Source organism: Schistocerca nitens, chromosome 6 (assembly GCF_023898315.1).
Source record: "Schistocerca nitens isolate TAMUIC-IGC-003100 chromosome 6, iqSchNite1.1, whole genome shotgun sequence".
Classification (NCBI taxonomy): domain Eukaryota; kingdom Metazoa; phylum Arthropoda; class Insecta; order Orthoptera; family Acrididae; genus Schistocerca; species Schistocerca nitens.
The window spans coordinates 553,115,138-553,135,671 of record NC_064619.1 but is presented as its reverse complement, the minus strand read 5'-3'; the positions used below and the strand labels follow the sequence as shown (position 1 = coordinate 553,135,671).

Genomic DNA, 20,534 nt, shown 5'->3' with positions numbered 1-20,534 from the left:
TTAACAAAAACTCTATCATTGTTATGGATAACGCTCCTTATCACTCAGTAATACGAGACAAAGCACCCACAAAGGCAACGAGGAAAAACGATATTGTTAGCTGGTTACAGAAACATAAGGTAGAGTCCGACAGTAATTTGACAAGGGCAGAATTATAAGAACTTGTATCGCAACAAAAGCCAAAGAACCCGATTTACATTGTGGATGAAGTAGCAAAAAAATACGGGCATGAAGTGCTCAGATTGCCTCCTTACCATTGCCATTTCAACGCAATAGAGCTGATTTGGGCTCAGGTTAAACGGCATATTCCTACATAAAATAAGAAATTCACATTAACCGACGTGGAACGAGTTTGGAAAGAGGCAGTGGAAATTGCGACATCGAAAGACTGGCAGGAGGTAGTGCATCACGCGAAAGGAGTGATACAGGACGCATGGAACAACGAAGGTATCTTACAACAAAGTGTCGAAGACTTGATTATATCTTTCAATACGAGCAGCGACACGAATAGTTCCACTGACGCTGACTCTGAATTAAGCGGTGTTTTCGCATTGTCTGACTGGTGTGTAGAGTACTTACTGCCATTAAATATTGTGTTTGTGCATTTATTTCGATCAATTCTTATTCTTGTTGTGAGACTAAGAAATACTGTTTGGCCAGCACTGGTCATCTCCTTACTGTAAGTTAGACTGAATTTTAATTCTATTTCATTTTGTATATACACCAAGATGTTATTCAATGTGTGTAATAGTTTCCGAGATTTGCAATCTAAAGAAGAAAACTTTTCCAGACGCAAAAATTTCTCACACTTCATTAGTTAATGTAACAACGGCCCTAATTAAAATTAAGAAAAGATATTTGATATGCTTATAGATACCACTGAGACCGATACTGTACCTAAATTTCAAAATATTTACAAAATATTTATAGAAGATAGAGATATTAAACGTCAAACTTGTTTCGAGTTCAATACTGATAGGGTCGCTTAAAAACACTGTTTTAAGATAGTTAAATACAGGAAACGTAATGCACTACGAAAACTTTTAAGGATTCTTTGCCGAGTGCATTATTTTGGTAATGAATGGCAAAAAATATTTGGCTGTGGCATCAATAGTTTTTCAGTAATGACGTGATAAGTTAGAAGCTGTTTGCGAAATTGAGAATTTAAATGGTTTCAAACAAATTAACGTAATTCTTGTCGTAATTAAAATTAAGAATACATATTTGACAGATTGAGAGACATTGTAGAGATATACATCATACGTGGGTTTGAAATTTTTTACTTACTTTTTGTAGAAGATGCAGGCTTTCAAACGGTTTTCTATCGCCGGGGGTAGCGATGCGCTGAGGCGGCTGCCTCCAGCCAGTGCTTCACGTGACAACGCCGCAACTTCGCAGCGCAAAGGTCGACAACTACTTTAAATCAGACTGTAGGTTAGTTAGGTTTAAGTACTTCAAAGTTATAGGGGACTGATGACCTCAGATGTTAAGTCCCATAATGCTTAGAGCCTTCTGAACCATTTTTACCAGTAAGTTTGGCAGACGTTGTTAGTGGTTCAGTCATATGTTTCTTGGCGATAATGGATTTCTTTCCTCCAACCATTTTATTATTCACAAACATTTACAGTTAATGCAGAAAAGTCCCTTTTTAACTTGCGAGAACATCAGCCATGGATACTTTTCAAAATGACATCGTGCACTTGTCAGCATTCAACCCGTCCCCTCTTGTTGTACTCGGATGTAGGAAAGATATGACCTTTTCGAGGATTCCTTGGAGCTGTGAGACGCTTGTGTTTTATATCATCACTAATATTTGCAGACTCTGATATATCCTAACAATTGCTAATACCCGTGGGATTATAGGAATCAGTCGATGAACTTAGTTGTGGAAGTTTGACGAAATCCTGGGCTCTGCGTGTACATCTGGTGGTGTTTTGCTGCTGAATGGTGACCCAAATCTTCAGATGTTTCTAAATTTCTTTTTCTGAATACATAACGATCCATTTTATTACACTGTTACGACGTAGGTAAATTAGATGCCAATTATTCTCGAATAAACACTTTATTCGCACTGAAAAATGCAAAACTAGCACGCTTAGCACTAAAACACACACGGTCACAATCGGCGTATTTCTAATACAACTAAGCACAATACTCACTTACATCCGTGGTAATAGCGAATAATCGCCGTTGTTCGCTTTGTATCGCTTCCAAATTGTCCCGACGAGTGTAGCTTACAAACTGACTATCGGCAATGACTCTGTTTCCCTTATACACTCCTGGAAATTGAAATAAGAACACCGTGAATTCATTGTCCCAGGAAGGGGAAACTTTATTGACACATTCCTGGGGTCAGATACATCACATGATCACACTAACAGGAACCACAGGCACATAGACACAGGCAACAGAGCATGCACAATGTCGGCACTAGTACAGTGTATATCCACCTTTCGCAGCAATGCAGGCTGCTATTCTCCCATGGAGACGATCGTAGAGATGCTGGATGTAGTCCTGTGGAACGGCTTGCCATGCCATTTCCACCTGGCCCCTCAGTTGGACGAGCGTTCGTGCTGGACATGCAGACCGCGTGAGACGACGCTTCATCCAGTCCCAAACATGCTCAATGGGGGACAGATCCGGAGATCTTGCTGGCCAGGGTAGTTGACTTACACCTTCTAGAGCACGTTGGGTGGCACGGGATACATGCGGACGTGCATTGTCCTGTTGGAACAGCAAGTTCCCTTGCCGGTCCAGGAAAGCTAGAACGATGGGTTCGATGACGGTTTGGATGTACCGTGCACTATTCAGTGTATATGCGGCTCGGTTGTTTCGAGAACAGTCGTTGCCAGAACGTTCGCTTCCAGACTTTATGGAGTGTGAACAAATACCTGCTGTCAAAGCGACAAGCCAATATGTACCTTACGATATATATATATATATATATATATATATATATATATATATATATATATATATATATATATATAATGGTGACGTCATCTGGCAATTTATGTGTTTATGTGTTTGGAACATTTATTGTCGTTTCTCTTCCTTTCTCGTGCATTCGTTACAGGGCCTATATAGTAACAACGCGTTTTTAGAAATCTTCTCGGAAGTCACTATTACCGGAGACTTACGCATCGATAAATTCCAATACCTAACTCGTATTACGAGCTAGCTACGAAAAATTATTGTTACGTTTTTAGTAAAAATGTTGGTACGAGGTTCGCAGTAATATTTTTACTGAGAAATTACTATGAATTACTAATACTTCACAATCAGATGTCACTCTCACTCTCGACTGATCTTCGCACTTGCACATGCTGCAACCAGGACCTTTTACTTACTTATTCTTCAGTCTTAATATTTCTGCTTTGAATGTAAACTAGCTTGCTATTCGGCGAATAGTCCATATTTATAACGCTACGTTTCGAAGGTTTTCTGTACAAGAAAAGAGTAGAACATTCGCGACTTTTCACGTACAAGTGCCAGACAGAATAACGTATCGAGATCATTAGAATGGCCACGGCTTTTCCAATAAGTACGTGTTAGCTATCTATGTCCCAGACAGAAACGTATAAAATATGATGACGCGGGCGCGTGCGCTACGTAAGAAAGTACAACTACTCGATAACTCGATTCAGTCGAGTCGAATGATGAAAGAATCGAATGAATAGCGTGCAGCTGACTGGCTGGAGGGAGGTGTGTGTCAATCCGTTTGTCCCCGCAAGGGGGGGGGGGGACACACCCCGCGTCCAATTGCATGCGCCACTGTTCACAGCCAGACCTAAACTTCCTTATATCGCCAACCATGTGTCCGCAACTTGCACTCGTACATCCATTGTGTACATTCCCGTACAGGGAAACATTTTAATTGAAAGTTGCTTGTACATGCATGCACGCTACTGAAGGCCTGTTTTCCAGCGATCAAAGTCCAATGGGCCACGTGCTTTCCTCAGCCAGCAGCTCCACACATGACCCCGATTCAGCAGTATCAACAAGTGGCCACAAGAAAATTGTCGTGCGCCATGAATACCTAGCCGCAGTAAAACAGTACCGCTGGATACGAACTGCGTGCTAGTCACTTGTCAGATTAGCACAGACAAAACTCATTCCTACAACCCTTTCATCCATAGGTATTTTTGCATCGAACTGACAATTGGCGTCCCAGAATGTGACGTCGGTAGTGACGTGACTACAGAAATAAGACGGTATATTGGTAAGACAATTCTCAGAATTTAGCAGCTATAGCCCGATTCACTAATGATGGCGGTTTACTCATGTTGAGGCACGGATGGAAATTGACTTGTTGCCGGTTCCATGGGAAAATTGTGTTACAAGCACAGACGTGCTTTGCACTTCAAGGAAGCGTGTATACCCCAATCATGTCTCTTGCTTGCTCTTGCGGAAATTGTCGCTTACCCCAACCACCAGCGATGGCAACGAGCGACCATTGGAGTAAATATTTACTGAATAACTCGCTCGTACTGGCTGAGCACAGCGCTGAGGTCACTGCTGAGCGCTCGTTGGCTGTCGGAGACTAGGTGACGTAGGTGCGCAGACCGTCTAAACTCAACCACCGTCGTTCGCGACTCCAATTGAATGGAAAGTCTGTAACAACTGTCGAAACTTCGGTGGTATAGTCTAGCGTTTAGTGTATCGTGATCATAGGATTTGTCGACCTGAAAAAAGCGTTCGAAGATATCAGATGGTGCAAGACGTTCGAAATTCTGCGGAAAATAGGCTAAACTATAGGAAGCAGCGGGTAATTGCATCATGTACAAGAACCAAGAGGGAGTAATAAAAGTGAAAGACCAAGAAATATGTGCTCACATTAAAAACGGTGTAAGACAGAGATGTAACTTTCGCCCCTACTGTTTGGTCTACACATCGAAGAAGCAATGAGAGAACTAAAAGAAAAGGTCAGGAGTGGAATGAAAATTCAAGATAAAACGATATGAATGATATGATTCTCTGATGACATCGCTATTCTCAATGAAAGTGAAGAAGAATTACGTGATCTGCTGAATGGAGTGAACAGTCTAATGAGTGCAGAATATGGACTGAGAGTAAAGGGAAGAAAGACGAAAGTAATTAGAACTGGCATAAATGAGAACAGTGAGAATCTTAACGTCGGTTGGATGAAGTTAACAACTTAGGAAGCAAAATAACCAATGACGGGCGGAGCAAGGAGGACATCAAAAACTGACTAGCACTGGCAAAGAAGGCATTTCTGTCCAAATAGGCCTTAGTTTGAGGAATAAATTTCTAAGAAAGTACGTTTGGTGCACAGAATTGTATGATTGTGAAATAGGGACTGTGAAAAAAACCGGAAGCGGCGAGAATCGAAGCATTTGAGATGTGGCACTACAGACGAACGTACGTAAGGAATAAGGAGGTCCTGCACAGAATAAGAGGGAAAAAGGAATTTGTGGTAAACACTAACAAGAAGAAGGGACAGGATATTAATACATCAGTTACGACGTAAGGAAACAACTTCTGTGGTAATAGAGGGAGCTGTAGAGAGTAAATATTGTACATGGAGGAAGACACTAGAATACATCCAGCAAATAATTGAGGGTCTAGATTGCAAGTGCTCCTCTGAGATGGAGAGGTCGCCACAGGAGAGGAATTTTTCGCGGACCGAATCAAACCAAAGAAAGACTGAAATTTCTGCAAAACAAAAAGAACTATGCGACGTAACAACTAAAATGATTTCATTCAAATTATAGAAACTGTCTTCTAGGAATGAAGTTGTCCGAGAGATTATTTGGGTGTTACGGATTACCGTTGAATAAGTAATTATTTTTGTCGTCCCCATGTATCCGATACAGCCTTACAACTTCAGTAGCCTCTCTTTATACAATTAAAGATTTATTGCTCGAATACGTCGGCTGCCAAAGGCTTTCTTGAAAGTAAACAATAACAGAAGGTTGCTTATCTTTGTCTTGATTGCAGAAAATGACATTATCTGATGTAGTCTCTCGTGATTACTTGATAATGTCTCTGACGTCCTTAAAATTTGTAGGCTGGAAAATCTTTTTGACGCTTTATAACGATTAAAAAATGATCCATTAGGGATATGTCGTCAAATACACTATTTAAAGAAAATGGATCTCCGAAACGATATAACTTGTCATATAGATAAAAGTAATACACTACTTTATATGGAAAATTACCCCCATTCCATGACCCCCGCTCGCCTTGCTTCATCATCTCAATCATTTGAAGCCGTTGCTTGCGTCAGATGTGTCCTTGAGGAATAACCCAGAGGTTACTGACGTAGTACATACACCAAATGTGAAGTAACTCGCCGGCCGGGGTGACCGAGCGATTCTAGGCGCAACAGTCTGGAACCGCGCGACCGCTACGGTTGCAGGTTCGAATCCTGCCTCGGGCATGGGTGTGTGTGATGTCCTTAGGATGATTAGGTTTAAGTAGTTCTAAGTTCTAGGGGACTGATGACCTCAGATGTTAAGTCCCATAGTGCTCAGAGCCATTTGAACCATTTATTGAAGTAACTCGAGAGATTACTGGAACACTTCGTATGACGTAATTACCTCACAGCGGAAACTGTATAAATAGATGCTGGCACACAGCGGTTGTGATACAGTGCTTCTGACATGATGCGATTTGCAGCCGTTTTGTTTTGCCTGCTGGCTGCAGGTTGTGCGGCTCCGAATTCTCCCAGGCTGTGGTCCAGGAGACAGGGCCGTATAATCGGGGGTAGCGAAACCGCCATAAAGGAGTATCCCTGGCAGCTGTCTCTCCTATTTGGAGTGTCCCACAGGTGCGGAGCTTTCATTATTAGCTCCATCTGGGCGCTGACGGCTGCCCACTGCATCGACGGCGTCTCGGCATCACTGCTGACCGTGCGTGCTGGCTCCTCGTACAGAAACAGTGGCGGGACTGTGCTCGATGTTGCACAGGCTATCAAGAACAGACTGTACTATAGCCCAGCTGCCGACTATGACATTGCAGTGGTGCAGGTGAGGTCGGTCTTTTGTATTCCATTAAGCAAGAAATGATCGACGCTAGTCTATATAAACCTAAAAATGAACTAATAACAGAAAAGTAGAAAGAACCTATACCCCTAATTTTGATGATGTGAAGAAGGTTGCTTTACTACTAGTACACGTCACAAAATTTGATGGCAGTTGCACTGGAACAGATCATAATGACAACCCATTCGTGATCTACACGCCCGAGAAACAACCTCTTTTATAACTAAATAACACTTAATGATGAACGTATCTTGACATACGCTAACTACGAGTAATTATGTAATGCTTTTGTTTATAAATATCGAGTTCTAAAGAAGATTCGCCGTTGCCGTTCATGTCGTAGACAAATTACGCTAGGTACTGGAACAGTTCGTATCACGTAGTTACCTCACAGCCACAAAGGAAATATTTTGGTCGCTATACTTGCGAAACTTTTTGAAGGATAATTGCTAACACCATGAGTAGCACTAAAAATGATTATTAGCTTATCCCGTATTCCTGTGTAAACCCCAATCTCAGTGGCATATAATGAATCCCTGTATTAATGACAGTGACTATTACAAGTTGTTCTCGATGTTCTACTTGACGTTCGTCTCACAGTACACAGGTTGTCAAGTATATTATTGTAGTAAAATCTTAGGTCTGACGCCTAAGGCAATTACAGCCAGAAATGAGCAACTGTACACGAACAGAAGAATAGAAGAGAAATCTTTTTCTGTTGTTCTACGTTGCTTGTCCCAACTTCAATCATTGATTAACTTGGTACGTGGTCCCCTCACATTCTCGTTCATCATTTACTTAATCTGTTATCATCTGTTCTCCACGAATTCTTGCTTTACTTCACTCCATATTAATAATTTGAGGATTTAGACTACGCATGAGGCGTTCCTCCAAATCTGTATTTCTCCGTTTGTCTTCCATTTTTTCAAGGATACTTCGCATCTGAGATTGTGTCACTGTGAAACTGTTCCTGTCGACTGATTATCGACACACGTATTCTTTGTAACCGCATGAACTCATCCGGGAAAACACGAACGTTTTATTTTGTTTTGGTATTTTCATTGTACGCTCTATTCTCAACTGAAGAAGCATTTTTGAAGTTCGTAAAAGATGATTTGGTCTCGAGACAGTCGCAAACTGTTCATATGTTTATTCTGATTTTTTGCGCAAATTGTTGATATGATTATTCTGATTTTATTTTTAATGCCCTTTATAGCTTCAGAATTCCGTCATTCCCAAGTATCACCCGAATAATCTATTAACATACGCGGAAAACGTGCTTTAATATGCTTCAAACTTAAATTGCTTTTTGACGCAGGTGACTGGTCTACTGCACATCATTTTATTTTCATGTTTGTTGGTTATTTCCGTATCGATTTCTGAGATATCTTTGGTAGTACCTTGGGCAGCCTATTTCATGTTTCAGATCTTACGCTCTCGCCGTCTATACATTCTGTAATGGCCGATGTAGTCTACGCCCGCATCTGTCTGCCTGAAATCATTTTAGAACCGACGAATGTCTAAATTAAATATTCGTCTCCTTCTGCATGAACGTGTAGAAAAAATGGAAGTCCATCAGTCATTTCGAATCATTTGATGCCATCCACCGACCCTTCTTAATATGTGCCAATCCCTCTACCTTCACATAAAGGGTGTCGCAAAAAGAATGCCATATTTGAAGATGTTATAAATCGAAAGAAGCAAATAAAACACACCGTAGCGAACATGACACCACTTCCTTGTTCATCTTCAAGAAACTAAGGACAGATTGAGCTCCCACTCGAAATTCCACATCAAACCAACTTGCTGGGGGTGTATGCCTCTCTCTTAATGACTCTTGGGTTCTCTGATCCGCATATTCGACAGTTAGGCTCTTCACTAAGTTGTTTAAATGGAAATGAGCTTCATCTAAGAAGATGATGCGGTTTGTGTAACCATGGCTCTCCCGTTCCTCTCCCAGGACCCATTGCACAATCTGCCTATCATTTCCATGATCCGCTGTTTATGTTTCTGCGTTAACCGAACTCTGTACGGGTGTTAAATGCAAATCTTTTGTTAAGATTCTATGAATTGTTGCTGGATATATGCACATTTTCTTGAGCCAGATGGCGACGCGATTTTCCCTGACTCACAGGTACAGAATCAAGTACAGCGACATTGGCCTCTTTCCGGGCACTTCGAAGGCGTCCAGGGCTTTTGACGTCTTCTGTTTAAGTGGTTAATTCGAATTCCTTGACCGATCCACGAACAGGGGATTAATTTGGAGCACTGTTGTATCCAAGAATGATACAGTGTTTCCACGCAGTTTCCATGAAACTTTCGGCATTCCTGTAGTGTCTTTTCACAATCAACATTGGCTATTCCGTACAATAACTTTCCAAAAAAACACGCAAAAACAACGTTGCCAAGACCAAGAAATGAAAATAACGGTCTCTCCAAAACCGGTGTTCTTTTTGAAACACCCATTACTATTATACGAAATCCACACATATCACTCGTTAACATACTTCTGTTCATTAGGTTTCTCACTCCCAGTGCTCCTTCCAGAAGAAAATTTAAATTTTGCATCAGCAATCTGCCCTTTCTTGTGATAAGAAGTCCGTACATAATTTGCATAACCCGATCTTCTAGTATCTCGTCATTTCGTAATTTACATTTTAATTTATTATCACACAGTCTTCTACAAGAGTTCTGTGTTTCAGATTATGTTAGTTTTGTTTTCTCTGATTATGTTATGATTAACCTCTTTTCATAACAACGTTGTGCTTTGAGCTTGATTGTTTAGTGTTTCATTCAATGTCAATGTCTGGGCACTATAGCTCTACTACTGAAGAGAAAGTTCCTCCAATTTACTTACGTACTATTGGTGTACTTTTTCCGTTGTCCTTCCTGTAGAGGAGGATTCTTTATTTTAATAAATTGTTTCCCCAAACTGATGTTAAGTAACCTACCTTTCAAAATTCTGCTACGTTTCATCCCTTGCGGCTTGGGCTTATTTGCCTTAACCCAAATTGTGATCCACTTATACCCTACATTTAATTCACCAGGCTTTCCAAGTTTTCATTACTCTATCCTAGAATGTCTACGTTGCCTCCGAACCTTCGAGCTCATCTCTGCTGTGTGTGCGATATCGTTTCATACACATGCAGCACAGCAGAGATTTTAAAGTCACAAGTTTCCAAGTGGTTCACGTGCTAGTCTCGCCAACTAATGATTATGAGTATGGAGCTTGAAACCAGTAGTGAATTATCGTGAAGTTGTGTTAAAAGTGACTTCACCCGTATTCTTGATGTGAAACGACTTAAGTCGACTAATGTGTGGTGTCTACTTTCACAGCCTAGTGAGTCATTCCCACTGGGCTATGAAGTGCAGCCCGTGGGCCTTCCAGAAGCTGGCTATGACTCTCCGAGAGGCCTCGCCGTTACTGTGACGGGTTGGGGTCAGACAGCCTCCGGTGGCATCTTCCCAACAGTGCTGATCAAGGCGGACATTAATATCGTCGACCGCTCTACTTGCCAGGATAACTTCATTGGTATCAACACAGTAACGAAGCGTATGGTGTGCGCTGGCGATAAGGGCGAGTCTGTCTGCAACGGAGACTCCGGAGGTCCACTCGTCAGTGGTTCCACACAGGTGGGCATCGTCTCCAGGGGAGGACCCACATGCGAGGACCATGGCGCCGTATTCACCAACGTTGGAGAACTCCGCTCTTGGATCACAGACACTACTGGAGTGTAACAGGAAGAACATTTTCGCAACTGATTTTCTAGTCACGGTAGACAACATGTCAACTGGCAGGGCTAACTGTCATATTTTCAATTATTTATAATGCAAGTGAAAGGCGTGAAATCTACTAGCCTGGCGATTAACATCCAAACTGACCATTTTCAACATACCAAAGGAGACAAAATATTATAAAGTGATGTAAACGACGTCAAAGGAGCGTAGAAAAATATAATAAGACGTATTTCAAAGCATTAATGAATATCTTAAATTAGGAAACTAAACTAATAGGTGATAAAAACTACTGAATAAAAAACAAGTAGCTGGAATAAATCTGTGCAGAATAAAACCATAAAGTTTTGGCCATAAGTGTTTAGTGGCTTCATATTTAGCAGGATTCCAGTAACATGCCGTAATTAGTAGTTAATAAGTACAATTGTTAAGAATGTGAAGAATAAAACTAACTGAATGATATAGTTTTTGTCGTAAGTCATAAGCAAATGCCACATAGTGGCTACAAAGTTAGCAAAATTCTAGTAATGTGCCATAGTCAGAAATTAATTAGAATGTTAAAGCTACACATGCAGAGCATAATTGTCAAAAACTAGAAAGAGGAATGGGTGCAAGTCGGACGCAGCTTCAAGAGCTACTTCATTTTTGGCTTCCACCTACTGGGCATGTACGTCATAAGAAAAACTTGATGTATCCAAGCTTTGATCAGAAAGTGATTGTTATGACTATTTTTGTGCATTTCTTCTTGTCTGCTCATTGGTCTGAAACTGTATGAGACAGAGTTAAGGAAGGTTATTTGATAACAAATATTTTAACAATTACGTTTTTATCAATTCTACATGATTCTTGACATACACATTATTGAAAAATCAATTCTTACATATACTTCACAGTCCTGCTGCGTTGATATGCATTTGTTTTATGAATCTTGTAGCAAATATATGTTAAGTTATTCTTCCCAGTCGGAGTGTAGGTTGACTTGGAAGGTTCCTAGTGCCTACTACAGCAATTAGAATTTGACAATAATGATGATACTTGATGTGGTAGAAACTACAGAATTTATGACTATGAGTAGTATGACACATGATGTAACAGATCTGGTAATGGTAAATTGAGGCATCGGGATGAGGGACTTAATCACAATGAAAATGCTGATTATACGACAGCTAAATATGGCTGGAATGTTAGATGATTTCGTAATTATCATTGCATCGCAGGGAACGTTAGAGACAGGCACTGGAAAAATACAGAATTTGGTCTGCACATGCTGGATGGATGATCAGCTCATCCTTGGAGTAACATGTGTGCAGAGAGATCACCACCATCTGATTGACAACTGCAGTTTCTAGCAGAATCACTTGCTGATGACGAATACTATGAACAATTAAATAAGCTGAATGAGACACAGTAAAATGTAATTTTGTTAGTGAGTCATGTGTTTTAAATAGATGTTAGTGCAGTCATTTCGTCTTGTAGTTTTTACACAAGTGTCTATGTTTAGTGTGGTAGCATTTCAACCATTTGAAGCAGTTTAATGACCTAATCGTTCTTTCCAGTACACTATGGTGAAGGGAACAATTGTTGCAAAAAGTGTAGAAATAAAACGACAAGTGGGTGTGGGAGGTTGTCTACGAATCTGGCGGTAGCGCCAAGGTTGGTGACTGACGCTGTTTTAATGACTGGTTTTTTCTTAAAGTACTAAGCATTTGGGTGTTGTGAATGTCACTGAAAAGTAATTAGTCTATGATGACATCATATTTGATGAGCGTAAATTAAGGGTGAAAAGTTAAGATCATTGTTGTAAGTTTGTTACCAGATCTACATCGCTCTTTGAGTCAAAATCCATCGTGCGTGATAGTAATGTCAACATAGTTCTATTACTATTTTGACAGCACAGTCTTTGCAACTTCCAAGAGAAATGGAATCACGTTGACTGTGATGAGGAGGCGGATAGGATAGTGAGAGGGAATTTATTTGGTGTACTGCAATAACATTATTTGCTATTTTCTGAAGATCCTGATACAATGATAGATTTTCTTATTTGTTTAATGTTAAGGAACAGAAATTTTTCTTTACAGGCCACATCCTATCCCAGCGATTTATAAAAGAAGTTTTGAGGCCGAATACGAAAATATGTGGTGAATGAAACTGATGTGTGTTATCATAATAACAGGTTGTTAGTGGTGCCCCAGAAGGGGGCAATCCCAAATAATGTCTTTACAGTATACCAAACAAATTCTCTCTCGCTATCTCATCTGCCACCTAATCACAGTCAGGCTGATTCCAAACTTCTTCCTAGCTACAAACGCTATGCTGGAAATCTAGCAGTATAATTACAATAGCATTCGATTGTTGTTGCATTTCAGAAAATACAGAACGATTATTCAAACTCTCAGACCATGGACACTAGATGAGTTGTTGAAAAAATTTCATAGTATTATAGTCCTGCCTTTTACTTATTTATGAGTATGTCATCAACAGATTGAGATGCTTCCTTTACATCATAAATTCACAGCATCCAATGTTATTGCTTCTGTTATCAATTTCGCAGGTGATCCTGTGGCATGAATGTCAGATCAGGTGCATTTATCAGAGGTTTAACAGCATTCTTGATGGTTAATTGATAAAAAATTATGTATACGTATTGATGATATGTTGATACCAAAGGTGTGTTGAGAGCCACATAGTGAAGTCTTGGATCAATGTTGATCATTTTCCTTTGTTATGGCGTCTGTGTTAATGTAGAAATATCAAGATGCGAGGAGAAATTTCTTTGACATATTGTGACAGCATCAGGAACTAGTAACTAATTATGTGTATATATATATATATATATATATATATATATATATATATATATATATATATCTGTATGTAAATATGATTATTAATATTACTTTGTTTTCTTATAATTTTTGTTGAACTGAATTGAGATGGATGGAAATATTTAAAAATCAGTGAATATATTTAAACCATGATAAGGAGGCATTGGACATATACTTTGAGAATTTCGTCGCCGTAAGATGGAGGTTCGTGGGCCACGTTATTTCTGAGCTAAAATGAGATAAATACTGAAAATACAGTTTACATTTAATGTTGAAATTTTAGGATCATGGATTAAACAAATAATGAAATTACAATAGCGTTAATCATAATTATAATTACTGAAGTGCACTATGCTACTTACATTGGGAATAAATATTGATCACTAGTGATATGTTGATTATTGGCACGTCGGTATCGCGTCCGTGCGCAGTGGAAATTTCCTTATATAATTTCTAGTCTGCGCGAGTATGCGCCCTGCAATATGCAGTGACGTTTTATAAAATTAGAGAGTTTAAATTGGAGGGGCCAGTCTAACGCGCGAGGCTCTCCCTTGACTCCATTCCAGAACAGATAACAAAAGAAGTAATTAACAAAAGACTAGACATCCTTTCTGTGTCTCACCAGCGGTCACATGCGACAGCACACAAGATAATTTGCATTGGCTTTCATGCTTTATTAAACAGGGTTCTCTGATTAAGAAAAAATAGATTTCCATGCTATGGCTAAAAATGTGCCTTTAAACCGCCCCCAAAGTTGCAAGGCAAAAGATCACTAGACAATCTGTCATGTTACGGTCACCAATGTAAATAATTAAATAAAAAATTATATGTAAGTATGATTATTTATATTATTTGTTTTTTTTATAATTTTTGTTGAACTGAATTGAGATGGATGGAAATATTTAAAAATCAGTGAATGTATTTAAACCATGATAAGTCGGCATTGGACATTGAGAATTTCGTCGCCGTAAGAAGGAGGTTTGTGGGCCACGTTATTTCTGAGCTAAAATGAAATAAATACTGAAAATACAGTTTATATGTAATGTTGTAATTTTAGGATCATGGATTAAAGAAATAATGAAATCACAACTATAATTACTGAAGTGCACTATGCTACTTACATTGGGAATACAATATTAATCCCTAGTGATATGTTGATTATCGGCACGTCGGTATCGCGTCCGTGCGCAGTGGAAATTTCCTTATATAACTACTAGTATGCGCGAGTATGCGCCCTGCAGTACGCAGTGACTTTCTATAAAATTATAAAGTTTAAATTGCAGCTAAAAAAGTGCCTTTGAAAACTGTACCTGATCCTGAAAAGACTGAAGTGATTAGAGAACTTCCTGTTTCTAAGTTGAAAAAACGGGGGAAAGCGTATCTTGGTTTAGTTAATGTTTACAAAGGGATTATACACTCCTGGAAATGGAAAAAAGAAGACATTGACACCGGTGTGTCAGACCCACCATACTTGCTCCGGACACTGCGAGAGGGCTGTACAAGCAATGATCACACGCACGGCACAGCGGACACACCAGGCACCGCGGTGTTGGCCGTCGAATGGCGCTAGCTGCGCAGCATTTGTGCACCGCCGCCGTCAGTGTCAGCCAGTTTGCCGTGGCATACGGAGCTCCATCGCAACCTTTAACACTGGTAGCATGCCGCGACAGCGTGGACGTGAACCGTATGTGCAGTTGACGGACTTTGAGCGAGGGCGTATAGTGGGCATGCGGGAGGCCGGGTGGACGTACCGCCGAATTGCTCAACACGTGGGGCGTGAGGTCTCCACAGTACATCGATGTTGTCGCCAGTGGTCGGCGGAAGGTGCACGTGCCCGTCGACCTGGGACCGGACCGCAGCGACGCACGGATGCACGCCAAGACCGTAGGATCCTACGCAGTGCCGTAGGGGACCGCACCGCCACTTCCCAGCAAATTAGGGACACTGTTGCTCCTGGGGTATCGGCGAGGACCATTCGCAACCGTCTCCATGAAGCTGGGCTACGGTCCCGCACACCGTTAGGCCGTCTTCCGCTCACGCCCCAACATCGTGCAGCCCGCCTCCAGTGGTGTCGCGACAGGCGTGAATGGAGGGACGAATGGAGACGTGTCGTCTTCAGCGATGAGAGTCGCTTCTGCCTTGGTGCCAATGATGGTCGTATGTGTGTTTGGCGCCGTGCAGGTGAGCGCCACAATCAGGACTGCATACGACCGAGGCACACAGGGCCAACACCCGGCATCATGGTGTGGGGAGCGATCTCCTACACTGGCCGTACACCACTGGTGATCGTCGAGGGGACACTGAATAGTGCACGGTACATCCAAACCGTCATCGAACCCATCGTTCTACCATTCCTAGACCGGCAAGGGAACTTGCTGTTCCAACAGGACAATGCACGTCCGCATGTATCCCGTGCCACCCAACGTGCTCTAGAAGGTGTAAGTCAACTACCCTGGCCAGCAAGATCTCCGGATCTGTCCCCCATTGAGCATGTTTGGGACTGGATGAAGCGTCGTCTCACGCGGTCTGCACGTCCAGCACGAACGCTGGTCCAACTGAGGCGCCAGGTGGAAATGGCATGGCAAGCCGTTCCACAGGACTACATCCAGCATCTCTACGATCGTCTCCATGGGAGAATAGCAGCCTGCATTGCTGCGAAATGTGGATATACACTGTACTAGTGCCGACATTGTGCATGCTCTGTTGCCTGTGTCTATGTGCCTGTGGTTCTGTCAGTGTGATCATGTGATGTATCTGACCCCAGGAATGTGTCAATAAAGTTTCCCCTTCCTGGGACAATGAATTCACGGTGTTCTTATTTCAATTTCCAGGAGTGTAGATACAAATATATTGGATACGTGATAGTTATGTACAATGATGGGGAAGGCAACTTTTAGGAAGGGGCACCTAAATACAGGCAGAGTTTGAGTGTGTCAAGCAGGCTCTTCTGATCGCCCATCTTTGTGTCATGTGTATCTAACAGAAAATATTTGTGTAAGCATGGATGATTCTAAGATGCGTACAGGCGTTGAGTTATTCCAGACAGTTTGAGTGTGTAAAGCTGGCTCTTTCGAGAGCACCTCTTTTGTCTCACCAGGACCTAACTGAAGGTATATTGTGTTGGTATCGATAGTTCTAAAATGGGTTTTGGTGGCAGAATTTGAAGCGACTGGAATAAAGAAATGTGATGCTTTCGGTTTTGTAAGCTGGGTGCTCATTAAGTGTTAACACAATTATCCATTTACAGAGTTTGAGGCACTAAGTTTTTTCATAAAATTCAGTGGTATTTGGCCGGCAGACATTAATTTTTACATATAATAGTGCATTGGAATATTTGATGAGCACCAAGTTTACTCACGGTCTTCTATCCAAGTTGGATTTGTATCTCCAACAGATGAATTTCTACATTGTGGGAAAGGACGACATTAGCGGTGGTGCTCTTTCAAGAGTTGAATAATGGGACTGAAGATTATCTGAAGGAGAACAATTTCGATGACACTTACTTAAGGTATGTTGCTTTCAATATTTAAGTTGCTGTTGAATTAGTAATTATTGGTAAGGAAAAAGACAGAGATTCAGTATGGAAGAAGGTTGAGGAAAAGTGGAGAGACAGGGCAGCATTGCTATCAGACAGTTCTAATTGGTGAAAGACGATATTTTGTTTATGAAGGGTAGTGACAAGGGTTCACAATAGGCTATTTCTACTCTTGAGGAGATAGTCAACAAATTAATCTGACACACAGATTTATGTGAACTTTGATGCACGAACATTTTTTCGCAAACTTTGTTAAATATGTTACTTATCTCAGTGGGGAGAAGCACATTCGCAAAGTTTTGACTACGTGTAAACCGTTAAAGGGTGGCGCTACTCACAGTCTCCAAACTTGCTCTTTTATTTCTAAATATTTCGTCAAGATTAAGAGAACTGGTGACTGTTGATCTATTCAGTAGTCTTTAAAAAAATGTTCAAGGATAGTCTCATTTTTTTATGTCATTGACTTACCTTCAAAATTCACTACGCTCACACCATCACGGAGTGAGACAAGCTGATCAGTTGCACAAGCATTGCATCATCTTATTCTATTACAGTCCGTTACGTAGACAAAATGATATGTGGTTATGGTTCGCAATTTAGGTGGTTTGTAAATGTACTTCGCACAATAGGTAGATACAGACAATTAATATCTCTTCTTACCACATATCACTCAGTCCCTATTATTGTGTTATGAAGAAGCTTGGGAGATTGTGTAGGCTTTACTATCAGTGTAATCACAGAAATAGTGGTCCATATTTGCACACATTTGAGGACGTGGTCACTGAGCTGACAAATGATTTGACACCCTGGCCCTCAGGCTCAGGGCTGTGCAACCAGTTTCCATCAGAAAAGGTAAATGAAAATGTACCATTTGGCGCGACCACTAAATTGAGTTACAGCTATGTGATGAAACTAGTACAGGGTGATTCAAAAAGAATACCACAACTTTAAAAATGTGTATTTAATGAAAGAAACATAATATAACCTTCTGTTATACATCATTACAAAGAGTATTTAAAAAGGTGTTTTTCACTCAAAAACAAGTTCAGAGATGTTCAATATGGCCCCCTCCAGACACACGAGCAATATCAACCCGATACTCCAACTCGTTCCACACTCTCTGTAGCATATCAGGCGTAACAGTTTGGATAGCTGCTGTTATTTCTCGTTTCAAATCATCAATGGGGCTGGGAGAGGTGGCCGAAACACCATATCCTTAACATACCCCCATAAGAAAAAATCGCAGGGGTAAGGTCAGGGCTTCTTGGAGGCCAGTGAAGAAGTGCTGTCACGGGCTGCCTGGCGGCCGATCCATCGCCTCGGGTAGTTGACGTTCAGGTTTCATAACTAACCTTTTTCGTAGGACTCTCCATACAGTTGATTGTGGAATTTGCAGCTCTCTGCTAGCTCTGAGAGTCGATTTTCCTGGGCTGCGAACAAATGCTTGCTGGATGCGTGCTACATTTTCATCACTCGTTCTCGGCCGTCCAGAACTTTTCCCTTTGCACAAACACCCATTCCCTGTAAACTGTTTATACCAACGTTTAATACACCACCTATCAGGAGGTTTAACACCATACTTCGTTCGAAATGCACGCTGAACAACTGTCGTCGATTCAGTTCTGCCGTACTCAATAACACAAAAAGCTTTCTGTTGAGCGATCGCCATCTTAGCATCAACTGACGCTGACGCCTAGTCAACAGCGCCTCAAGCGAACAAATGTACAACTAAATGAAACTTTATAGCTCCCTTAATTCGCCGACAGATAGTGCTTAGCTCTGCCTTTTGTCGTTGCAGAGTTTTAAATTCCTAAAGTTGTGGTATTCTTTTTTAATCAACCGGTATTTCAAAACATTAAAATGGGTGCAGAGAAGGGTCAACAATATGAAATACAGAGAAGATCAACATACTCATTCATGATAAGGCCGAATGTCTTACCAAAATAGCACAGACTGTCCCTCTCACGACATCAATTGACAAAAATCGTCTCTCTAATCTATGTTGATCCATATCTGGTATCTAGTGTGGTAAATCCAAATGCTATTTAATTGGAGACACAGAAAGTGAAGGTCAAAGGGAGTGTCTTATATTTCCAGTGTCAGGCTCTTGCATGTGTAACTATATAGGGCAATGTAGTGAAGATATTTTGTATAGTCTAAACGTTTGGATTATCTTGAATGATTTTGTATGTTAGAGAATAAAATATAATCAAGTTTCAGGCCATCGTCCGCTGTTTACAGTTGGTCCTACATGTGAAGAAAATCAATTTGTCTACCAGTGAAGTTATGAGAGCAGTCATAAGAGAAATGTGATTATCAGTGGAGAAGATTGAAAGATTGTACATCGGTCTGTAGTGTGGCTTATGAAAGAAACGTATTATGAGGCAACAACATCGTTCAAAATAATCTATTGCTGATATAAAGTGTTAACTTCTTACGGTAAATATTACTATAAAATATATTTTTTCATCTCTTATTTGAATTATTGTGATACATGTTGTGTGCCAAGTTGCATAAGACAATCAGTTTATGTCTGAGTCAACTGTCTTGTACAGAGTTTTACGTCACCTGTAACTGAGGACACTGTAACTTAACAGGATTAGGGGATAATTGTAGTTTCTTGCTTGTAGTACGTAGTGACGATAATTTCAGTTTGTTGGATGCAGCAAATAAGATAGTTGATTACACTAAACTGATATGAATGTGAGATGACTGAGTATCCTTATATGATTTTTCGATGCGTATTCCTAATAATTAAGAAAAAAATTGGCACTGACATGCGTATAAATTCTATTTAGACACCTGAGTAATCTTAATCGTTGTATCCAGTGATGTTCTTACGTTATGAATTCCTGAATTGAATTCAACAATCTTTGAGCGTGATTCCTTTATGAATCCTTACTGGCATAATATGTACATTTAGTGAAAATATGATATAAATTGCAAGGGTACTCTGGTCTTGCGGTTGATTTGAGAGACAACAGGTGACTGTAAGTTTACACCCTGAAAGCAATCGCTTTAACTAGTAAGACTTGCATTTGTATGTCTGTTAATGCGACTGTTAGATTAATTTTGCACTCTGACAGTGATTGTTTTTGAGAGCGTGTATTGGAGGTTATAACCTTTGAAAAATCTTAACTAAAATTTGATTGCTGAGGCCAATTAGTGATGTATGATAAATACATCAAAACAGGACTGATCCTTTATTTAAAATAATGGCAACAGTTTATTGATAAAATAGGACAAAACACAAACTAAGAGGGATGAAAAATAAATCATGAACGATTCGCAACACAAATTGAAGCAACAAATAATTGGCATTCCATTGGGTGGCGTTTGGTTGGCAAAGACTAAGCTTTCTCTGTTTAATCTATTTAATCTAAAAAGTGGATAACACAATCTGAAACTATCTAATACTGAATACGCTTTGAT

General features: G+C 40.5%; 1 protein-coding gene across 1 annotated transcript; it reads left to right on the top strand.

Annotated features, from left to right (window-relative positions):
- Positions 1 to 6,626: 6,626 nt before the first annotated feature.
- Positions 6,627 to 10,745, top strand: LOC126263450 (trypsin alpha-4-like). The gene is made up of 2 exons (XM_049960544.1): positions 6,627 to 6,992; positions 10,344 to 10,745. The coding sequence occupies exons 1-2, from the start codon at positions 6,627 to 6,629 to the stop codon at positions 10,743 to 10,745; spliced, it is 768 nt and encodes a 255-aa protein (XP_049816501.1).
- Positions 10,746 to 20,534: the final 9,789 nt, after the last annotated feature.